The 22,900-nt window shown below is 46.9% G+C and overlaps 1 protein-coding gene across 3 annotated transcripts in view; it reads right to left on the minus strand.

The window, feature by feature from the left end:
- DDC (dopa decarboxylase (aromatic L-amino acid decarboxylase)) overlaps nucleotides 1-22,900 on the minus strand; it is a 75,872-nt gene that overhangs the window by 16,076 nt on the left and 36,896 nt on the right. For all 3 annotated transcript variants that reach the window (XM_012650638.1, XM_012650637.1, XM_012650639.1), the window contains exons 7-9: nucleotides 14,051-14,117; nucleotides 9,481-9,575; nucleotides 6,221-6,288 (exon numbers count right to left, since the gene is read on the minus strand). In XM_012650638.1, coding sequence (XP_012506092.1) covers nucleotides 6,221-6,288; nucleotides 9,481-9,575; nucleotides 14,051-14,117 — 230 coding nt within the window. The remainder of the gene's footprint in view (nucleotides 1-6,220; nucleotides 6,289-9,480; nucleotides 9,576-14,050; nucleotides 14,118-22,900) is intronic.

Here is a 22,900-nt window from a genome sequence, read left to right on the forward strand (position 1 = left end):
GATTAAAGAGCAGGAAGGCAGAGATGCCCGTGCTGTGGACATGGGTCCTTGTCCACCGGTCTGTCCCAAGGAGCACTCACCGATAGCCACTCTGGGTAAGTAGGGCCCCAGCTCTCACTGGGGCTGGGATCTGAAGGACCTGCGCTATATGATAATTGCCTCTCCGCTTCATTTGGCAGTGTAGACACCATCTTGAAGCAATTTTGCGGCAAATAGTTTACCCTAGGGGCAAACTAGGGAAGAAATCAATCTGACAGTAGCTTAGGCTTGAAAACAAATAGTGTGAGAGTCCTTGAAAGATAAAAACCCAGTGAGCATGAAATAGGATGCTAGAATGTGGCTTACCAATGAGGACCTGGGAGGGAAAGAGGCTAGATTTATTTATAAAAGATAATTGAGGCTTCATTTCTTAAAGGGTTAAAAGATAGACTAGGTCAGTAGAAATAATAAGCTGTCTCGTGCATATTCTCACTTTGACCTGGGGATGTGTCAGAGTTCTGTGGCATCACAGGCATTTTATGAGGAGCCACTAGAGGGTTTCCTGTGGTGTCTCTGTGCTAGGGCAAGCTCTGAAAGAGAAGGGACGAGGAGAGGGCAAGGGTGTGAAGATCCACGGCTATTAGCGCAACTCCGCCCTATTCCCAGGAAGATCACACCTCCCCTCCCCACCGACTCTCAGCCAGGATCTTCCAGCTGATTTTTTAAATTAAAAAAAAAATATTATGCCTGTAAAAGCCATACAAAAGGGCATAAGGAATAATATCTCTACCCTCTGCTTGTGAAATAAAACTTAAATCCTAAATAAAAGGTAAATCTTCCTGTGTGGCGCACCCGCACCCGTCCCTCACTCTCCCTGCACTACATAGGAGGCCACGAGGCTGAATTTGGGTTAACCCCTCCCACGTAGTTCTTCAGAGTTTTCTGCACAGATTCCTGAGCAATCTATAGTACTATTTTGCATGGTTTTTGGTTTTGGGGATGGAGTGCAGTGGCATCATTATAGCTCACTGCAGCCTCAAACTCTTGCCTCAGCCTTCTGAGTAGCTGGGACTACAGGCAGGCATCCCCACCCCTGGCTAATTTTTCTATTTTTTGTAGAGACAGGGTCTACTTCGTTACGTTGCTAATCTTCATTATTTTCCTCCTTTTAGTGCTTAGGGGTTTATTCTGTTGCTGTTTTCTAGTTTAACGTGGACACTTAGCTTATGGTTTTCTGGCTTTCCGCTCTTCTGTCGAAGTCTGTCTCCACGTGCCACTTTAGCTGCCTGTCACTGGTCCTACCGCATGTTTATTTCTACCTAGTTCTCAGTAGTTCCAATTTCCCATCACACCTTATTCATCGACCCATATTTCCAATATGTCTGCGGTGGTTTCCTCTTCATCAATATTTAGGTACTGGCTTTGTATTTCCTTGTGACATTTAATGGCTATTATTAATAAGAGGAAGAATTTACTTAAATAAATAGATGTGCATGTGTACACGCACAGTCACAACACGGAGTAACATCCTTTCAAGGCAGCAGCCACCTGGCGCTGCAGGGCCTCTCCGTGAGAACAGCCTCTCCTTGAGGCCACATTCCTGGGGGAGGAGGGGAGGAACCGCCACGTGGGGCTGAAAGGTTGGCTCCTTACGTTTTCTTTTTTAAAAGTCTACACTATGTAGGGCTCACACATTACCTCCTGGTGCCAAAAACAGCTAAAAGGATTTAAGATACTAAAGGGCTCCCAGACCAAAGTGCAAAGAAACCAAAAAGACATGTAGAAAATTGTCTACTAACTGTTTTAACACAAGTTCTAGAATCAAGTCTTACCATTACTAGAGCAATTAAAACTCTTGAAAAGAAACTGAATTTTTAAAACCTTTCCAATGTAACAGAAGTGTGCAAATGCTATCAAATAATTTGTGATAAAATTTAATTTTGGTGGGAAAAAAAACCAAGCTTTTTTTTAAATGTAGATAATATATGCCTTTGTGTACATGGAATTTGAAACTTTCTTAGGAGATCTGATATTAAGGAGACATACAGCTCTGGGCAAAATGATCCACATTTACATATAAAAGATTCAAAATACCAAATGAGCAATAAAAAGCTTATGAACAAAATAATGAATTCATTATGAAAAGTGTTTACTATGCTTGTAATGATTGCAAGTTTTAGAAACTTCAATTATCTTGTCCATTTCAATATTTAAAGAATACAACCAAAGCGTTTATGTTAAATTTTGGACCAACCATTGGTAAAATCTCATTAAACAAAAGAGAGGCACTTCTTACTTTAAGGAATACCAAAAAGCCAGTGAGAACAATAAAAAAAAATCCATTTATGTGTTGTTTGTTGTATCAGTGTTTTAAAAGACACTGTAAAAAATTCCCCACTTCCGATCATTAGTTTGCTTGGTTTGAACTCTTCATTGTTGTTGTTGCTGTTTTAGAAACAGGATCTCGCTCTGTCTCCCAGGCTGGAGTGCAGTGGCACCATCACAGCTCACTGCAGTCTTGAACTCCTACGCTCAAGCGATCTTCCTGCCTCAGCTTCCTGAGTAGCTGGGAATACAGGCGTGCACCATCACACCCAGCTAATTTTTTTATTTTTTGTAGAGATGAGGGTCTTGCCATGTTGTCCAGGCTGGTCTTGAATTCTTGTCCTCAAGTAATCCTCCCACCTCAGCCTCCCAAAGTGCTGGGATTACAGGCATGAGCCACCACGCCCAGCCCTGCTTGGTTTAAACTCTTAGGAGTGTGGAGGTTTGCCTGTCCTTTTCTGATTTCTAGTTCTTACAAATATCCTCATTATCTGTATTCTATTGTATTATGGCAGATCACATTACTCCAGTAATCTCTTACACTGTTAAAATATTTAAGTTTATCCCATGATATTCAGGACAGTGCAAAAAAGGCCTCTGAATAGATTCTCAGCCTTGCTTCTCCCAACTCCCTGTGTACCACGAGGCGCTGTCTCTCCTGACACCCTCTGCAAACAGGCAGGGGAACCACCCACGGAGCACGCTCAGTGAACCCACCTCTCAGGTGGGCAGGGGAATGGAGGAAGGGGATGCCGTGGTCCCACTATTTGCCTTCTGCCTCAGCTATACATCCTGGGCTAAAATTCACGACTATTTTCAGTACTTAGAGAGAAAATGGGTCAATGACAGCCTGAACAAAAGTGGAAATAGAATCGGAGCCTGATTTTGGCTCACTTACAACAAAAAACAGCCCTCATTCTCCCAGTTCGTCTATATCCATAAGGAAGGATCCCAGCATGTTCTATGTGCAGCCTTTTGTTTGTATGTGTGTTTTTTAAATGTGTGTTGCTTTGTGTCACATACTCTTGGTTTGCATGCTGTGAGATACAGAATTCTATCTTCCTCTTTCCACTTAGCACTAGATTTTAAAACTACGCCCCTATTGCCATTAAACACTGCATCTGTGGCTCTGGCTTTGGCACGGATAACTGAGCCCTTACACAAACCAACCAAACAGCTCGAACTGCAGGTTCCCGATCTACAAAGTAGGGTACCAACCCCTCCCCAAGGAAAGTTGCTGGGAAGTTCAGACGAGCACTGTCATTGGCTAAATTGTGCCCCCCACACACACATTCACGTGTTGAAGTCCCAACGCCCAGGACATCAGAATGAGACTGTATTTGGAGACAGGGCCTTTAAAGAGGTGATTTAGTTAAAGTCACATGAGAGGGACCCAAGCCAATCTGACTAGTGTCCTAATGAGAAGGGCAAACATGGACACAAAGACACGCCAAGGGAAGACCCTGTGAAGACATGGCAGAAGACGGCCGTCTGCAGCCAGGAGAGCGGGCTCGGGGAAGACCAGCCCTGCCCACACCTGGGTCTTGGACTGCTGGCCTCCGGGACTGCGAGAGAAAAACATCTCTGTTGTTTAAGCCCCCCAGTGTGTGACACTTTGTTATGGCAGCCCTAGCAGACTCACACAAGCACAGTGTCCCCAGCAGTAAAGATCAGCAATTTCTATGTTGAAACACAAATGCTTCAAAGTCAAATTCCATCAATCAATATTCATGCTGTTTTCATGGTGTCATGGAATAAAACCTTTCCCAGGTACGCAGTATCTCACCAAAACCCTTGACCGTTATTCTGCCCAGAACCCACCAGCTCAGGAGAGAAAGAGCACATTCTATATCATAATTTAAACACCTATTTATTTAGCCTTTCGAACCCATAGGGAGGTAGGAAACTCCTCGAGTACTGAAACCACCCCACCGCTGTACTCCCCACCAGAAAATGAGAACTAACCCATCACCCTTCTCTGCCACAAACTTTCCAACACCGAAAATGCTCTTGGTCTTAGGGCTTATGTTTAATTGTTTCTGCAGACTAATCACTCTGTCCTTTCTCCCTTCTCCAAATGGCATGGCCTCATCCCTGTGCTTCCTGCATCTCTTCTCTATATCACTTCCACGTTGTCAAATTTCTCTTTACAGGCTGGTGCCTGAACTGGACACGGAATGCCAGGGAGGATCTGCAGAAGACAGACGGAAACACAGCCTTCTGCTCGCGTTACATCTGCTCTGGAGTGTCTGCAGCAGCCTAGGGTCACATCAGCTCTGGCGACAGGCACATCACAGCCCACGAAGGGTTCAAATCTGTCTCACCATGTCACTGACAAAGCATGTTTTCTCTCAGCCTTAACATTTGCACTGGTTGTCTGGACCCAGGGACAGGATGCCGCATTTATCACACTCCGCACATTATGTCAATCTTTGCGTCAAAGACCAGTGGTCCAAAATGTTTCTGGTCCCTGATAGTGTGGCAATGTCTGCGCCCTCACAGGGCTGCACAGGGTCCAGAGCACAACAGTGAGATAAGGGCCTTTAAGGGCTCCTGCCCCCATCAGCACCCACTAAGCAGCTGTTACTGATACTGTTGCTCCCGCCAACCACTGACAACCTCCTCGTGGCATGAGACAGCCCCTGCTCCCATCAGCCCCGCCCAGTAGCACCTCACGCCCACAGCCCTGGCCCTGGGGGGTGGTTCTGGGGCTTACTGTGTGGAATGCTGCTGGCATTTAAGGACATCCAGCCCCCTGCAAAACAAAAGGCATCCAGGCAGAGCCCTTGTTCCTCAGAGCCCCTGCTGACTCTCTGCCTGGGCTCTCTGAACTCCAGCTCCCTTAGAGAGTTTTCCCAGATGACCAAATATCTCAGCAGAACAAGACCACATCTCAACCAAAATTAAATCTCGAAAAAAGGGACTCTTGACACGCTGTATCAACTGTCCTCACTGTGTTCCACTTTAGGAAAAGTAGTACAACAACTTCAAGAATACAAAAGGATACTGACATTCATAATAGCTGTAGCTTTTATAAATCTTTGTTAGTATTTCAGACAAAATTAAGCCTGAAATGCCCACATACTCATTGGTTTTAAAATTGCATATCAGAGGTTTGGGAAAAAGACTGACCAAAAAAAAATTTTGATGAGCAAAAGTAAAAAGCAAAAAACTGGAACTGTGGTTTGCCTTTAAATAAACTAGTAAAAGGGCAAACTGATTGTTTGTATACCTTACAGAATTCATGCAAAGCCTCCTGGCTTTATGACTGATTAATCAACTTCTTACTCTAAAATATTTAGAGGCACCAGTTTCTAGCATCACCATAATACTCCCCAACAGCATTATTTCTTTAAACGTCATGTGTGTGATGTAATATCATCCACCTTAATTTCTGAGTTCTTTTTCTTGCTCTAAATATTACCAAGGTATTCTGACACTGTTATTAAGAATTTCCAGGGAAATGCTTAGGAAATAGGGTTACTTTTATTTTTCCTTAGCAAATGCTTTTTAGCCTTTAGACTCAGATTGCTTAAGCTTAGTATTAGACTAAGACTGATTAAGGATCCAAGAATAAAGACACAGAAGCAACTGAATTAAAAGTATGCACCAAAATTTCCTTGCATTTGTTTTCTGTTAATGCTAGATAAGTCAAATTATAGGTCGTCTTTTTCAGCCTTCTCTTTCCTTATGCCAGGATGTTGCAGTCATGTTCTAGATAAAAGTTTCCAGCCAGGGTAAGATTTAGCAAGAATGCTATCAACAGCGCAGAATCCGAAGCAAGCAGTGAGCTCAGTGACTAGATGTGCCCCTTCGGCTCTGGCACCTTCTCCCTGCCAGCTTCCTTTTAGAAAGGCCATCAGCTCCGAAGAGCAGCGGGACAGGCCCCTGGCATCTCATGAACAGGGAAACTTACCACATGGCAGAGCAGTCAAAATTCACCAAAAGCCATTTGTGGGGATTGAAGTTGAAAGAATCTGCAAACTGCCAAGGAACAAGAACAACAAAAAGAAAACATTTTAGTTATAAATGTTCAGTTATAAAACAAGACCTCATACATATTAATGAAAAGTCTATATCCCCAAACGAAAAGCACTTTCAAATTTGCAGACTCTAAAGTGACACAAAATATTCACATTGTGTTTCAAACTACTGGAATATTTGGAATAATCAGAATTTTAGTTCACAAGTACGACATCCAGAAATTGTACCGATTTGGCCTGTGAAATATTTTTATGCCTGCAGTACCTTCAGTGTCATAAATTAGCAAAGTTCTGAGAATATATGTGGCATCATAAACAAAGGGAAAGTAAAAATCTCATAACTAACCTACAGTAATTAGGGATCAACCCAGTTTTCATTTAATCGATTGGCTCTTTTGCCAGCACTACCGTAATATACCGACAAATCTCCCCATTTACCTAAATATTTGCTTCTTTATTTTTAAAGACAACATCCAAGTTCATTGCATTCCTAACAGCTACAGGTTCCCTGGCTGGACGATCTGGACAATAAGTACAAACAACGGCTCCAGCTGCATGCATCAATGTCAGCTGCTCCCGTGTTTTCAAGGAGAAAATCAGAGATTCCAGTTACCAAGCATAGTCAAGGAGGGCACCCTGCGTTTTCACTGAGCTGTCATGAATGGTGCTTCCTTACATCTTTCAAAACGCAGGCCCTGGTTTGTCATCCGAACAAGAACTGGGTCGACCTGCAGGGCCAGGGGTTGGCCGCATGCTAAATCCAAAACTGAAGCAGAAATAAAGGCAGCTGCCATCGCAAGGCCCCAGATTCTGGTGGAATCTGCTCCTGGGAAACTTTTCAATCCTTTCGAGGCTTCCGGGCACCTCTTCTCTATTTGGCTCCAGGGACATGCACTGGAAAGGCAGCAAAGGCTTAAGGGCCCAGGCCTGTGTCCTCGGGGAGACATTTGGCCAGAGATGGCAACCTTCCTCCTCCACTGCTCTGGAGGTGCAGATTCATTTCCTTCCAGGTTTCAATAAAAGTAATTTTGAGTAAGAGACAGGAAATTACAGCAAGTTTCATTTGTTGATAAAAGGAGACAAAAGGTTAAAGAGGAGCTTTGTTTGCTGGGGATTTTATTAGTTCTCTCCTGTGGGGCTGATCTGTTTAAACTTCTTTCATTACCCAACTGTGCTATTTTCCTCCTGCTGACAGAGAGAAAGGCTCTTATCTCCCAGGGTAGGGCCACAGCAGGATATTGCAGCCCCTTATCTGGCCCAGCGAGAGCGAGAGCAGCGACAGCCCTCAGCCCCGCAAGGAAAGAGAGGCCGCAGCAATAACGGAGGGAAATTGAAATGACTCATTGTGGGCATGAAACACTGTCTGCTGCCGATAGGATCTAGCTGGAGTGCCTGTCGCTCTGGTGGTCTGGCAATTAGGCACCCCCTGTGAAAGGCGAAACCATAGGCTGTCAGTGCGTGGGGAAAAGAAGAGTAGTGGTAGGAGAAGACCACGAAACCCTAAACCTGATGCCTAGACTTAGAAAAGGGCACCTAGCCCAGTCGTGCCTTGGGGAGAGACACATAAAGAATCCCAGATGAACACTAGCCTCTCTTCGCTTGAAACTGTCCAGGGACAGGCATTTCCAGTGATATATATTCTCTCCACAATAAAAGATATTTATATGGCACAGAGATTTATTCATTTCCCAGCACCAACGCCCACCAAACTAGCTATCAGCAGCGAACTGTGTAGCGCTGGTTTTGGCATCACATTATCAGAACTTCCCGCCCACTACACCCCTTCTCCAGCACTCCCGAAGGCCTCTGGCAGCTCCATGGCCCCGCCAGGACCCATCCAATTCCTAGCACGTATTAAGTACTAGATCAATAATTATTGAATGAACGAATGTGATGGAAATATAAACCAGAATGCTACTTTATTTTCTAGTAATAAGGGGCTATTCTTTTCAAAGATGGGACTATTTGTATGCTACATCTCTCACACCCACTTTTCTAGTGTGTTGCAGCATTATGAGAATTCAAGGCAGGAATTAGAAAATTGATTGGCAAGCCTGACATGTGAGCAGAGAAAGGTTTTGAGGAATTTTCTCCAAGCCACAGTGAAAAATAATAAAAGCGTCTAATGCATGCTCAGTACTTACTGTGTGCCAGACACTGTTTTTAAGCCCTTTAAATATGACAAACCCATCTACTTCTTACGACAGTCCCACAAAGGAGGTATCATTATGAAATCCATTTTAGGAGGCGTAGGGATGAAATCTAACCTGCCCAAGGGTGCACAGCTAGTCCTGAGGGTCAATCTGGGATTTGAGCCAAGGAGCCTAAGGCCTTGGTCTGTGCCCTTCATCCTGCACTGCATGTGGGTGAGGTCCCACGAAGTCCCTGTGCCTAAGCAGAAAGCATTTCTTCCTTGGCCAACGCCTTGGCTCCTTCCCCTGGACGCTGCCAAAGACTGCCTCTCAGGACCCTTTGAGTCGTTTATATCTGAGTTCCTGGAGAGGACAGACTTCCTGCACTAAGAGCTGCCACCAGCAATGAACTCCTGCCGGGGTCTGAAATAACCCATCACAGCACATCTGTGAGCTGTTTCTTTGTGTTAAGTCTGGACCATCTACGTTCTGCAGCTCTTTGGAGAAGCAAAGTGTTAGTCAATAATTTTGACGGCTATTTCTCAACAGAGGCAGGTGCTTCACATCGCATTCCAAACCACATTTTACGATTTCAGAGGGGCATTTAAAGGCATTGGCGGCCGCTCATTCAATATTGGTGAAAGTGGATATTACCTTCAGATGTGTGGGCAGAACAGGACTAACATGTTGAACAAGATTGTATGGAATTGCAAGTGGCTGTTTTAAATTACCCTTTGAGCTGAAATGTATTAAGATCTTATTCTGTTCCTAAATATTTTCCCACACTTTGATAAGCTAAAATCTATCCTGTCATGACAGCCCTGTCCAGGATTTGTGTAGACTGAGAATAGCTGTAAACGTCAGGGGTAGTTCAAGAAGGCAGCTTGTGTGACCAGGGAAGGTTCTCAGCCCTGGCCTGAGGACGTATAATTTCCAATAATCCCTGGAATTAGTTCAAAAATAATTTTCCTGAAACAAACCTCAGTAGCAAGAAATTGAAGTCATTAATAACAGAGCACTTTAAAAAAATGACCTTATTAAAGAGCGAAGAGCACGCCTACCTCCACTCCATTCAGAAGATGCCGGAACTCAGGGCAGATGAAGGCGCTGCCCGCGTAGGCAGCGTCGATGTGCAGCCACATGTCCTCCTTGTTGCCTAAAGTCCAGAAGCAGCGTGTGAGTGCTCAGACAGACGCCCTCAGCACATGAGTCTGACAGCTGCCCCCGCGCTGCCCCCGCGTGCTTCCTGCTCACAGAGTACCCATGGTACTTGTTGAACGAATACTAGCGCTCTGCAAGGCCCCGGCACCTGCGGGCGATCGCTGAGGGCAGAGGTGGGTGTTCCTGGCCCCAGACGCGCACCAGGTGCTCAGCGAACTGGAGTCTGTTGCACCCCGTGGTTTTCAAGCCTGAACCTCACTGCTCAGCTTGGCTCTCGGGGACCAGTATCCCCCAACCCTGGGCTCACCCACCCACATTTTATTCCAGTCCCACCGCCATTTTCTGTCCTCCCCCATGTCACCCACCTGGGATTTCCTGCCTGGACTCCCCTTACCATTTTCACGCCCTCCCCACAAATGTCACCTGAGGGAGGACGTGGACACAGGCCACACTGGCCCTATCTGCCCCACTCCATCCCCACAGGGAACTTAAGTCATTCATTTCACATGGTCTTCAACCATCCTCCACCCCCTTCGTGGATAGGGTTTCTGTTTTCCAGCTGTAGCCGGACAGCCGTGGGCGGGGCCGCCCTGATCTGGGAGGCGGGAGAGCCCCTGTGTCCCGGGCCCCCCGGTGCAGACACTCCTGGGCTCGGCTCCTGCCTGCAGCCGCCCACCAGCTGCGTGACCATACCTACCTCCCCCAAGCCTCGTCCTCCTCAGAGGTGAGATGGAGATGAACACAGTGCCCAGAACCTCGAGGGATAACGGGGCAATATTCGCAACATGCCCATCAGGACACCCAGCGCAAAGTCAGCGAGAAAGACATGCGACTTCCCTGGCTGTTCCCGCCCTCGGCACCAGCACAGCCATGAAATGCGTAAGGGCGAAGGATGGCGGAGAGGACACAGGCCACCCTGCCCCTCACAGGGAGGGGTGCTGGTGTCAGGCACCGTGTCACAGGTGTCAGGTGTCATAGTGTCACCTGTATCTGTAGGGATCAGTGGGTCCATCGCTGGCTTTGGTCAGTGTGCAGTGGGGCGTGGTGCCTCCCTGGGGCCTCTGTGGTAAGGGCACTAATCCCAGTCCCGAGGGCTCCACCCGCAGGACTGAGCACCTCTCAAAGGCCCCACCTCCTAACAGCATCCCCTTAGCTTAGGGTTTCAGCACATGGAGTCAGGGGACACAAACGTTCGGGCCATAGCAAGCACGAAATTGTATGCCTGGCCTGCGAAGGAACCCAGAGTTCCTGTTCACCTCACGGCATATCTGAGCTACAGCAGTGATGGCCATCTCATCACCGTCCCGTGACTCTCCAGAGGGACACTGCCTGTCACCCTAAGACCCCGGCTCTTCCTGGCTTGCTGCCACGCATGTGGGGTCATGCAAGTGCCAGGTGAGGCTGATTCTGGGGGAGGTGGCACCTCCACCTGTAAACCTTGCTTCAGGGCCACCCTGCTCCCGGATCTCTGGCCTCCCGACCCCCGACAGGGTGGCATCCAAGTCCTCAGGACACATTTGATTTTGGTAAAATGATTTTGGTAAAATTAAAGCCCTGAGGGCTTTAATCCTGAAGATACAATGGAGTCAGAGCTTTGAAACGCCTTTATGTCTGTTACCAGCAGTGGTTTTGTGGGAGCCTCTGTTCCCTCCATGCTTGTTGTTGGCCTAAAACTCCCACAGAAGGGAACTCAGAGATGTCCACCAGGAGTAGACTTGGTAGGGGCTTCTCTCGTTTTCATTAGGAAGTAAAGAGTCGTTGGCACCACCTCTGTGCTCTGCATTGCACATGTGACAGTACACTCTTCCCTCTGGCCCCTCCGGCACACGGCGGTCCCGCTAGGAGTCAGGCAGACACAGAGACCAGGCCAGAGCTAGGGGAACTGCACGCACCAGGGAACATCTAGCACTGAGGGAAGGCCACCAGCCTCTTGCTGCCGGGCCTGTGTCTTTACGAGGCTTCCTTGGAACGTAGTGCCCAGGCCTGGCTGCCCCTCCAGCCACACGTCCCCGCCCGCGGCCATCCCGGGGCCATAGGACGTGGCTGTGGCTGCCTGCCCTGCCCTGCGCCGTCCTCCCACTCCCTGAGACGGCCTCTCCCGCCCATCCAGGACCCCTGTCCTCAGTTCTCCCACGTTCACACCTGGCACCTAACTGACTTCAATCATCCTCTTTTTGTATCTCATCCTCTTCTCAGCTCAGCCTGCCAGACAACCGATCCGTCCAAGCGGACCAATTTAAACAGCCTCTCTGGTGAATCATTTTAAAAGCACTAAAAAGAAAATGTCTTTCCTAAGGCAGCAATTCGAGAAAAACACCTTCTGATTTGTTTTCTTTCTCAGATGATGGTGGGCAAATAATTTATATGAATTATTTTAATAGATTATTCTAATCCTACTATAGAATAAGGTCAGCTCAGAGTCTCAGAACAGCCCTGTCTGGAGTTGAAGAACATAAATATCTGGTGACAGGTAAATGGTATTGGACAAGGGAATGTGGGTACAAAGGTGCTGACTTAGTTGCTAAGGCACTAATGACGGTAACATTACCATCAATAAAAATATAATTGTCATAATTTCAAAAATTGACCTCCATATAAACTTCGGCAATGGACAAAAGGGCTTTGGTGTTGGCCCACGTCACCTGCTTCAGCACAGCCCCAGAAGAAAGTTCTGTGTTTAGAACCAAACCAATCACAAATCCAGCTTTGCCCGCAGTCCAAACAGGGAGCCCCAGGACAGCAGGACCCCTGAGCTGGACCTGTCCAGGGGACCATGACCCACAGGTACCACTGCTGGCTGTCATCTCCCCGGCCCGGTGGGCAGCCAGAGCTGGGCTCCAGGGACAGCGGGCCATATGGCTCTGTCCGGCAGAAGACCTCAGCCCTCTAAATCCGATGGCCCTGGGGAATTACATCAGTCGGCCACTGGCCAGGACATTCAGTTCTTAGCCCGACATCTGAGTCAGAGGACGCCAAGTTGCTTGGCTGAGTTGACAAAGTTCATGGCTAATGAGGCCAACACCGAGGCCGGAGTCCTGATTGGGCGGTTCTGCCCCATCTCTCCAGCCCTGGGCCAGGCACGACTGGCTGCAGCCAGTTGTCCTTCCAGATGTCTGCCACGGGTCATAAATGGCAGGGCAAAAGACCTGTGTGAACAGGCAAATCCATGCACTCCTGACTTCCTCTCTCCCTTTTTTTTTTTTGAGACCGGATCTCGCCTCAATTCTCACGGCCGGTTACCAGTGTTGCCTTCCTCGTGGCACAGCAATATGCTCTGCCTTTGGGATAGCACATTTTCCCTGCATGAACTCATCCTCTGAACAATCCTGTGAGGGAAACATTGGTATTTTAAAGTATTTAAAGTTACAAGTGTTGCTTTTTCTCTCCATTTTGCAGACGGAGCAAAAGCAGCTCAGAATTTAAGGCTCGCGACTTTCAGGGCTGGGCCTGGGCTGGACCATCCCCTACACCATGAGCAGCTCATGCCAGAGCACCTCCATAATGGCCCTCCCCAGCTGCCAACTGCAAGACGGGAGTCTGAGGGCCAGGCAAGGAGGGCCCACTCCTCTGACGCAGACCACGGCCCAGCCTTGAGTCAGCAGCAGTGAGAGTTGTGCTCAGCTTCAGCAGGCTGAGTGTGAAGACAATTGTGAGCAGTTGACGACGTGGTCTCTGGCACAGGCCACCGGCGTGTGGTCTGAGGGCCTGACTCAGGCAGCTCCCCTGGAGTGGAGCCATCAGAGCGTTCGTGTCCCTGAGGGACAGTGTCCCTGCGCAGGGAGAGTCCTTCCGTCCACAGAACAGCTCCAAGGCCTGCAGCGGCCCCAGAGTCACATTAAAGGTGAAATGTTAGAAACATAGATGCTTACTCATTTTTCACCTTTTGAAAGCACAGAATTCTAGTCTCTATGAGAAAACCTAAGGGCTCTGACTGAGGGAAAGAGAGATGAGAGTGACCCAGGAAAGCATCTGAAGCACAGAGTATTCTTTGGAGAAATCTAGTTTTATTATATTGATTTGCTAAATTATATTAAGCAATTGACTTAACTATTAATTTATTCAGTAATTCCAAAAAGGCTAAAAATGAATATGCCAAAAGATTAACTTCAAGCATGGACGAGTCTCATGTCATGTATATACACGACCTTCATGTGAGGGTTGTTTGTTGCACTAAGATTTTAAAGAGTTTATTCTCCTTAACAGGTCCAACAGAGCCTGCAATTTTATGTCATTGTTACATTGCTTGGAATATTTTTCTTACAAATAGCGCTCAGCTCTTGTCCAATTAGCCCAAATTCTGAGTGTGTGGAGCTCGAACTGCTGAGGTTTGTGTTATTGCAAGTACAAGAAGAGTTTGACAAATCATCATAACATGAACGTAATGACAAGGAGAGCCCAAGAGCAGGGTCTGCTAGATTTCCCACACACTGAGAACGTTTTTCCACAAAGCAAACTGAATCAGATACTTACAGAGAGGGCCTACTTCTAAGAGGTTGTCAAAGGAGCAGCAGGATGTGGTCCCCAGCGTAGCAACCACCTGGAGAGTAAAAAGCGGACAGCCTCTTAGCCCCAAGGTCAGGTCATCGCTGCAGCCTCCACACACACAGCTGCTGCCCTGGCTCTGCCCAGGGCACTGAATGGGGTGCTCTATGAACGTGTGCTAAATGTAGACGTGAACCCATAGATGCACGTTTAATCTTTGGGTGAAAGCATCCTAACAGATTAAGAGAAAATCATTTGCAGAAAGAAAACAAAGCTGTGAGGTCAGAAACGGAATTTGCCGTGGTTGGTGTCTTGGGGGCGAAATGAAGCACTGGGCTATCTGGACAGCTATTGCTACATTCTGCTTTATGAAGATAAATATATATATTGAATATAAGAACATAGTTACTACTAACTAGTAGTAACTAACTGTGTTCTGGTAGAAATCGGAAGCCTGCGTGTTTTTTCCTAGTCTGGGGAGTGTGCGGTGTGCATGCATGCACACGTGTCCGGAGCACGGAGCGGGACAGCAGAAACGATACTCCAGCGGGCTGGGGTTGCGTAAGGCACTCTTGGAATGCTTCTTTAGAACAGGCTTTGGCATCAGTGAAGAGCTACACCAGGGTTTTGAGCAAGAGTATCATTGCTCGCTTTAATCTACTGCTTTTCTCTTTCTGAATGATCCTGCTCCCAAAGGTGAACTTCAATCCTTAAAACGTTCAGGAGAAAACAGTACTGACATTGACTATAATTCCAAAAGCAATGTTCTGCAAAAGCGGTGAGTGCTGTTTGTCCCACCACTGGAAAGTGTGGACCAGAGGTCACCGTGCCAGCTCATGTCCTCTGCGTACCTGGTGGTGCCGGGCTAACACTTGCACAGCCCAACGCGTGTTATTCCTACATGTGCGTCTGTCTCCCCCTCTAGACCCATGATGCTCCTGTCATTTGTGTGGCTGGGAATTTGCACTTTGCTGGACACTGAGATGCTGAAACACATTTGCCGAATTGAAACTCTCCAAATAGTCAAAATGCACATTATGTTTACAAACCCAAAGAGCCTAATTGATTTACAGATGTCATGTACTGTCTGGGTAATGAAATTTTTTCTGAGGATAAAGGCAGAGAGGTCAGAAATTCATGTGTAAGAACCCCAGTTGGAGGCCTTTCTGGTTCCCTTTCACCTAAGACTGCCTGCATTTTACCTGGAAGCCAAGTCAGGGTGCTCTTGGCAAGGTAGCATGGCGTCTGCCCCGAAAAGCCTCATCACACTGGCCTGCCCTGCTGCTCTCAGCTGCCCGGCTGCAGAGGGACTCCGCGCTGCTTCTCAGAGAGCCCTCCCGTGCCCAGTCATAGAATGTGGTCCCTCTGGCTGGACGCCAGCGGGGCTCTCTGTATCACTGTGCTGTGCCCAAGGGGGGTCAGTCCCCCAAGGGCTACTCTCAAGCGCAGCATAAACAGGTGAGTTTTATTGTTACTCAGGTCTGGGGAGCCCAGCAGATGGGGAGATGACTGCCACTGAAGACAGTGCGCTACTCACCGTTCCCAAGAGGAGGGGCACAGCACGCCATGGGGGAGGGGCGCATGAAGAAGCACCAGGCCCGCAGGAGGCAGAGGAGATAAAGGGAAAACAGGGGCAGAGGCTGTTATTGGGGCAAGGCAGGGTGTGCAGGCTTAAGATTGGCTCGTTTGAGTAAGTCCAGTGGGCTCCAGGGTTAGGGGCTGCCTCTAGTTGTCTGTAGCTGGCCCTGGGGCCATGGCGCCCAGCTGTTGAGAGCCCCATAGAGGAGGGGTGCGGTGTAGACTCTGCTTGGTTTGCATACGAAAGCGCACTTGCAGTCCCTTCATATGCCTTAACATCTCTAGGAAGCTGCTGACTTCTGAGAGAGTAGTCCGGCCTGGGTCAGCAAGGCCCCAGGATGTCAAAGCATCAGAAACGCAGGCAATAAAAAGGCATTATTAATCCACAGGCAGATAAACCATGTACTTGGGGCAGGACGCCCTGGGACCGGGACTAAGGCCCAGCTCTGTGTCCCACTGGCACCTGCTGAGTTCCTGTTTTCTCACTTACAGCAAAAATGCAGTCTGAAAGGCACTGGTGGGCCTAGCTGCTCTACACCTCAGCACTTCCCTGGTGCCTCCAGCCCCCTTTCTCTAGTCCTCTGTGAGTCCCCTTCTCAAGTCAAGTGTCAAGAATTCTCCACAGTCGCTTCCTTCGGTCTGACAAGCTGAGTCATTTAGTGGGAATTCAAGTCAGCCTGTTATTTTTCTCCGGCATTTGCAATTTCATCCTGATATATAACTGAACATTAAAATGCTCTGTCTAAGGCATCCGGCTGGCTTAGTGGGTAGAGCATGACACTCTTAAAATGTCTCGTGTGTGTCGTCAAGAGAATAGTAAAAATTTCTGTAGTTAAAAATAAAACCGCAGAATGACTCAGCAACATCAATATTGCTTGTAATTTATTTTCTCAAGTTTGAGTCTCTTAGAAAGGACGTATCTGTAGTTCAGCGATTCCTTCAATTTCATCTCATTTTTCTCAGTTAAATGCTAATTGAACTAAATGCAGTAACTTCTGTTATTATAATCCTATGTGCTAAATATCCCCTTGTTAAAATTATTTTCTATCTATTAATGTGTACGTAGAAGAGTATGTACAATGATGTTCACCAAATATTAATACTGTAGATTAGATTTTGGTTAACGTAAACTTTTATTCTTAGATTGGTATGTAATTACTGATGTTTTGTTCTTAGCATGAAACATTTTTGTATTAAATAGAAACAATAAAATCCTGCCTTGTCCTGGAATGGCCTTTGGTGAGAATAAGAATCGGTGACATTTTCTGAGAGCTCACTCCATAGCAGGCCTGGTGCTGAGAGCTTTTCCTATATTATATTTAATCATCACAACAACCTTTTGGGATAGATATGTTTATGATCCCTATTTCACAGTTGACTTAGGTGAGATTCCGAGAGGTAGGTAATTGTCCAAGGACACATAGATAGGCAGAAGCAGACCAAAGGTGACCCCAGGTTTGGTCAACTCTTGTTGTCCTGCAACACCTTGGGCAGACAGGACCCCTGGGGCCCCAGCCCCTGAACCCACCAGTTAAAGAACCCAGTGCCCTGGGCCATGCCAGAGGCCCTTCCAACAAGCCCAAGCATTTTGCTGCTCAAGAAGGTAGCCCGGGAGTGGGCAGCAGAGATCCAGGCTCTCGAGGAGGACGTGCCCGGCTGATGAAGCCGTGGGGCACTGCATGGACAGTGTTCTCAATGGCTTGTCTACGTGGCACTGAGCTACGAGTCAGCCTGTCCTAATTCTCAGAAGCCACTTTAAAGCCAGCACCTGCTCTGCTCTGGGCTCTGATTACCCCAGCTCAGCAGTGCTCAGTGACGCTAACCTGATTGCTGCTGCTCTGCAGAGACATAATCACATTTGTGCAGGGGGGAGGCGGGGCAGGGGACAGTGAGGGCCTCCATCTCCCAGAGCCCACAGGCTTCCTGCGGTGGCAGAGCCCGGTGTGACCTCCTCTCCCGCGTGCTTGCGCCCTGGGCCAGCTGCTCTCCTCATGTTTGTGCCTTGCAGACATTGCCCTCTGTCTATGGCCTGACTTTTACCAAGTGAGCTCATCAGGAAAGCAAACCACCACAAGGAGGAAAGAGAAACTTTATCACAAGCCTCAAGTTAGCACATGGAAGGGCAGTGATTCAGCTTTTCTGGGTCAAATGCTGCCAAACGTGCCCCTTGCTCTCAGCAGTGGGAGTTGAATTTTGAGGGGTCTGCAACCCGTTTGGGAAGATAATGAAGTCCGTGTGTCTGTGTCCCAGAGGATGCAGGCAGTCAATCTGCCTGTGCACAGCCACAGCCCCACCCTCCAGCTCCACAGTCCCTCAGCTGCCGGTTTAAGAGAACAAACCAGTGGCACGTCCTGGGATACCCCATGTCCTTCCACATCTCTGTGTCCAGGAGCACCTGCCTCGCATCCTCTGACAGCGTCTCTCACCTCTTAGCGACAGCTCCCTGATCCCCTCTACCCTCGAATACCTACGTAGCATTCATCAAACGGCGCAAACACTGAGGACTCGTCTGTCTTCCACACCAAGAACATGCCACGAGGAAGGGGACCACGGCCTGCCACACATCTCCAGGGCTGCACGGCGCCGGCGTAGGGGGCAGTCTACAGGAACTAAACGTGTGCTGAGCGCACCAGTGCCGGAGTGCAGAGCTGCGGAACCTCCCTCTGCTCCCATACACGGAAGCCCCGTCTGTGGCTTCTGTCGGCAAAGTATCACAGAGGCTCCCAAGCATCGTGCCGGAACTTTGGTCTTTAGGGCAGAGTTCCAGCACTGGCATATAAATTTGGTCCTTTTTCTCGAGGAAAATGAAGGTTGGTTTTGTTTCTCTGAGTGAAGTGCGTGCTCTCCTCTCAGTGCTCACGCCCCGCAGCCGGCCCGGCTCGCGCACACGGGCGCCGCACGCGCGCACAGACCCCCGTCCCGGCGCGCGCTCCAGCAACCTCTGCTCGCTCCTCCTTCCTCCACAGTAAACTTGCGTATAGAGGAGTCTCTTCCCACATTTTCATTCTCTCGTCAGCCCAGTGGAATCGGAATTTAGCCCGTAGACATTCTAGCAAACTTACTTTGAAGGAAGTCGCAAGTTACTTCCTCTTGGCAAATGAACGAGTGCGTGAACGAGGAGCGCCTCTCGGTGCCTGTGTTGCCTGGCACCTCCCCCCTTCAGCACCTCTCCTGGGGCTCGGCTCCAGTTTACTCCGTTGCTTCTCCCCACCCTGCTCATGCGTCTTTCTCAGCGTCCCTCATGGGCTCGTCTCTCCCGACCCACCTTACATGTGGGTGTGCTCTCCTGGCCCTTGTCTCTCAACGGCTACTTGGTCATTCCTAGTGACATGGGTCCACCCGGGCTCAGATGAACCCCATGTCTGTGTCTGTGTCTCCGGGTCAGACCTCTCCTCTATGTGAACCCAGCTGCCATGGTGGCCCTCCCCCCCAGATGACCCATCAACGTCCGGAGTTAGCTGTGCAAAAGTGAACTCACCGCCTTCTCTCTCAAACCTGGGCTCCCGCGGGCTCCCCATCTCCAGGGGTGGAGTAGCAGGACGCCCCAGGGGAGAAGCGTGGACGTCATTCTGATCTCCTCCCTCACTTCCTACATTCCTTAGTCACCAGGACCTAAAGACTTTCCTTCTTGAAGGTCGTTCAAGTCCATTCCTTTCTTTTCGTATCCATTGTCGTTATTTTCATCCAAGTCCTCACTATCATCAACGAGTTTGCCACAGAGTACTTAATCCACCCACCTCCTGCGAGTCCCTCCTCCCCACCAGCCATCCCTACTCACTTCTGTGTGCCCTGACACATGCGATGGGTAACTTTTACATCACACACACACTCCCACGGCACACCCGGTTTGGACAGGCCTCAGTGAATATTTTTCAGATAAGCAATGTTCTACAATAATTCATAATCTCTACAAGTGTTGGCTGTTAATTGTTAATGGCCACTCTGTAAGGGGTGAAGGATAAAGAAGATGGGTCATGTGGGTGACAGACCACACTTACCAGCATCTTCCCCTCTTCCCAGGTAAAGCCACTAGAACACGTGACGTTATTTTTATAGGGCCACTTTGGACTGACGAGAATGGAAGACCGTCACCCTGATTCTAGTACTTTGTTATAATGGACAGATGTCTGGAGATGCATTTCACCACCAAGCTCGATGAACCAGCATATCCCAGCGCCACGATGTGCCACTCAGATGCCAGAGGTGCTTTTCATAATATAAATCTGAGCGTGTCACTCCCCGGTTTAAAAATCCTTCCTTGACTGCCTGTTGTCTTTACTTTTAACAACTTTGTCATAAAGAAACTTTGGTATAAATTGGTACAACTTTTCTGGAGGGGAATATGACAGGGTGTATCAAAAGTCTTGGAAAAAACTATCCCTTTGATCAAGTAATTCCAGTACTGCAATTGTTCCCGAGGACTTGCTGTATTAATAAAATAAGCAAATAAGTAAGTAAATAAAACCGTTTAAATGCTCCGATTACTATAAGAAAGTATGTAACATATATATCCCAAATGTCTAACATTAGGATATTGCTAAGTTTACATATACATGTGAATTCCTATCCAAGGAATTTATATTTATTTATGTTATATATGTGTGTGCACGTATGTATATATGACAGAGACAGATGGGTAAGACAGAGATATAATGGAGTTCTATGCAACTTTTTAGCAGAAGAACACTTTTGTATAATGTGTAATGACCTGGAAAAATGCCTGTAATATTTGAGGTGAAGAAAGAAAATCACAATTCAATGTATGCAACAAATATATAAACAAATATATGTCAACATGTGCAGAGAAAGGGGCTAAAAAAATATCAACCAAAATGTTAAACATGCTTTTCCTCTTTTATTTGCCTTTTTATACTCTCTTATAATTATCAGTTTTATAAGGTGGATAATACTTGTAATCAGTAAAAAAATTTGGTACAATAATAAAAACCAAAAAAGAAAATTTTTCTTCATAATGACACACTGTTGTGGTAATTTTGCGTTTCCAGTTTGGCTTCCGGTTATGATGGACCAGTGTGCAGCAAACTGACAGTCCCGGACAAGCATCTGAAACATTCCAGCCACAGCAGAGTGAAGGCGTTGAGAGCGTCAGAGGAGCCAAGGGCTGACCAAGGGCCAGGAGAGAAGGTGAGTCTAACATTCTGCTCCCTGCTGTCCCCTGAGGCCTTGCTGGTTCCTAAGCTTCTGAGCACAGAGAGGCTGCGATGTGAGGCACAGCGCCCCGTGCAGAGGCCAGGAATCCAGCACAGGTTTTGAGAATCAGAAGGAAAGAAACACCTCATCTACAGAGCAGCGAAGATAAGAATTGCATCAGGCTTCATTTTAAAAATTATGCAGGCAAAAGAGTGGAGTGAAATATTGAAAGCATTGAAAGTAAAGAACCACCAAGCTAGAATTCTGTATTCAATGAAATTATCCTTTAAAAGTGAAGGAAAAATAAAGGCTTTTTCAGACAGACAAAAATTGAGGGATTTTGTGACCTGGCTTACAACAAATGTTAAGAGAAATTCTTCAGAAGGAAGGAAGATGATATAGGTCAGAAACCTGGATCTACGTAAAGGAAGAACATTACAGGAGGAATCGATGAAGATAAAATATTTTATTTTTCTTATTCTTAATTGATCTAATAGGTAACAGTTTGTTCAAAACAAGAGCAAGAGTGCATTTAGTGATCACAGCTTATGGATAAGTGAACTGCAGTCTTATACCAGCAATGCCAAATGAATATCAGCAACGTTAATGACATCACGACAGGAGGGGGACAGGAACACTGTTACGAGGTACGTGTACTACCCAGGAAGTGGCGCAGGATTACCTGAAAGAGGACATGAATGAGTTGTAAATGTGTCCCACAAGCTCAAGGGCATCCACTAAAAAAGCTAAAAAGGAAGAAATGTTCACATGCTAAGAGAGAGGAAAGAATGGAATCGTATAAAAGACTCAGTTAAAGCAAGAGAAGTCAAGGAATAATGGAAGGCCAAAAAAGAAACAAAGAGTAAGAGAGCAAATAGGAAGTAATAATAAATATTATAGATATTTATTCAACTATATCAATAATCACTTTAAATGTCAATGGTCTAAATATACTAATTAAAACACAGAGACTGTCAGAGTGAATTAAAAAAAGACCTAACTATATTTTGTATATAAGAAACCCACTTTAAATATCAAGACACAGATTAAAGGTGTAGGGATGTAGAACAACATACCATGTTAACATTAATCAAAATAAAGAAGGAATAACTATATTAATTTTAGACAAAGTAGATCAAGGAAATTATCAAAGAAAAGTGTCAGGGATGAAGAGGAGGATTACAGACAGGGGACCAAGGGAAGATGGTGAGGTAGGAGCGTCTCTCTACCTAGACAGCAATTGCATTGGCAGAAGCTGTCTGATGTCATTATTTGGAAACTCCGCAGTCTATTGAAGGCTTGCAACATCTAGGCTAAGGTTTGGATGGTAAAATGAGGTTAATTTCAGTCTACGTTAGCTCTGAGCACAGTAGTAGCAACCCATCCCCCTGAGGCAGCTGAGCGTGTGTCCTTGAAGAAACTTGCACAGAGTTTGTAGGAGCCAAAGTGAGGGAAAAGGCGCCTGTCCTCAAAACACTGGGGAACTGTGCTCTGACTGCTGGTTGCTGTTTCCAGTCCAGGTGCAGAGAGGTGGGAGTCATTGTTGTTGCCCCCGCGCATTGCAGCAGGCCCCTCCCCATCCAGCTGAAGGATTAAGATTATTAAGTATGAAATGTCCGATTTCCTTAACTACTAAGTGTGGTAGTTGCTATCTCTGACATTTCACTTTGACACTTCTGGTTTTATTTTTATTGTGAAGGTACATCCTCAGTGTTTCAAACACATGTTTTGGCTTGTGATTATCTTTCAAATTGTTTTTTAGAGCAATTTTTGTGAAACCAGGGATAAGTCAAAAATTTTTGTTGTTTTCGATTATGAGTTCTGTCTTGCAACCAATGCAGCACACACAGTTTGAAATACCAACAGTGTTTGGGAAGGATGTGGCTAATGAATGCACAGTACGTCAATGGTTTGAGAAGTTCCATTCTGGTGATTTAATCTTGACAATGAGCCATGTGGATGACCTGAAGCCAAGCTGGATAATAATGAGCCGAAAGTTGTAATGGAAGCGAATCCATCTCGACTTACTTGTGAATTAGCAGCAAGGTTTGACGTTACTATTCCAACAATATTGGACCATTTGAAACGAAATGAAGCTGTATAGATGGG

This window comes from Propithecus coquereli, unplaced genomic scaffold, assembly GCF_000956105.1.
Source record: "Propithecus coquereli isolate 6110/MARCELLA unplaced genomic scaffold, Pcoq_1.0 Scaffold336, whole genome shotgun sequence".
Lineage (NCBI taxonomy): Eukaryota > Metazoa > Chordata > Mammalia > Primates > Indriidae > Propithecus > Propithecus coquereli.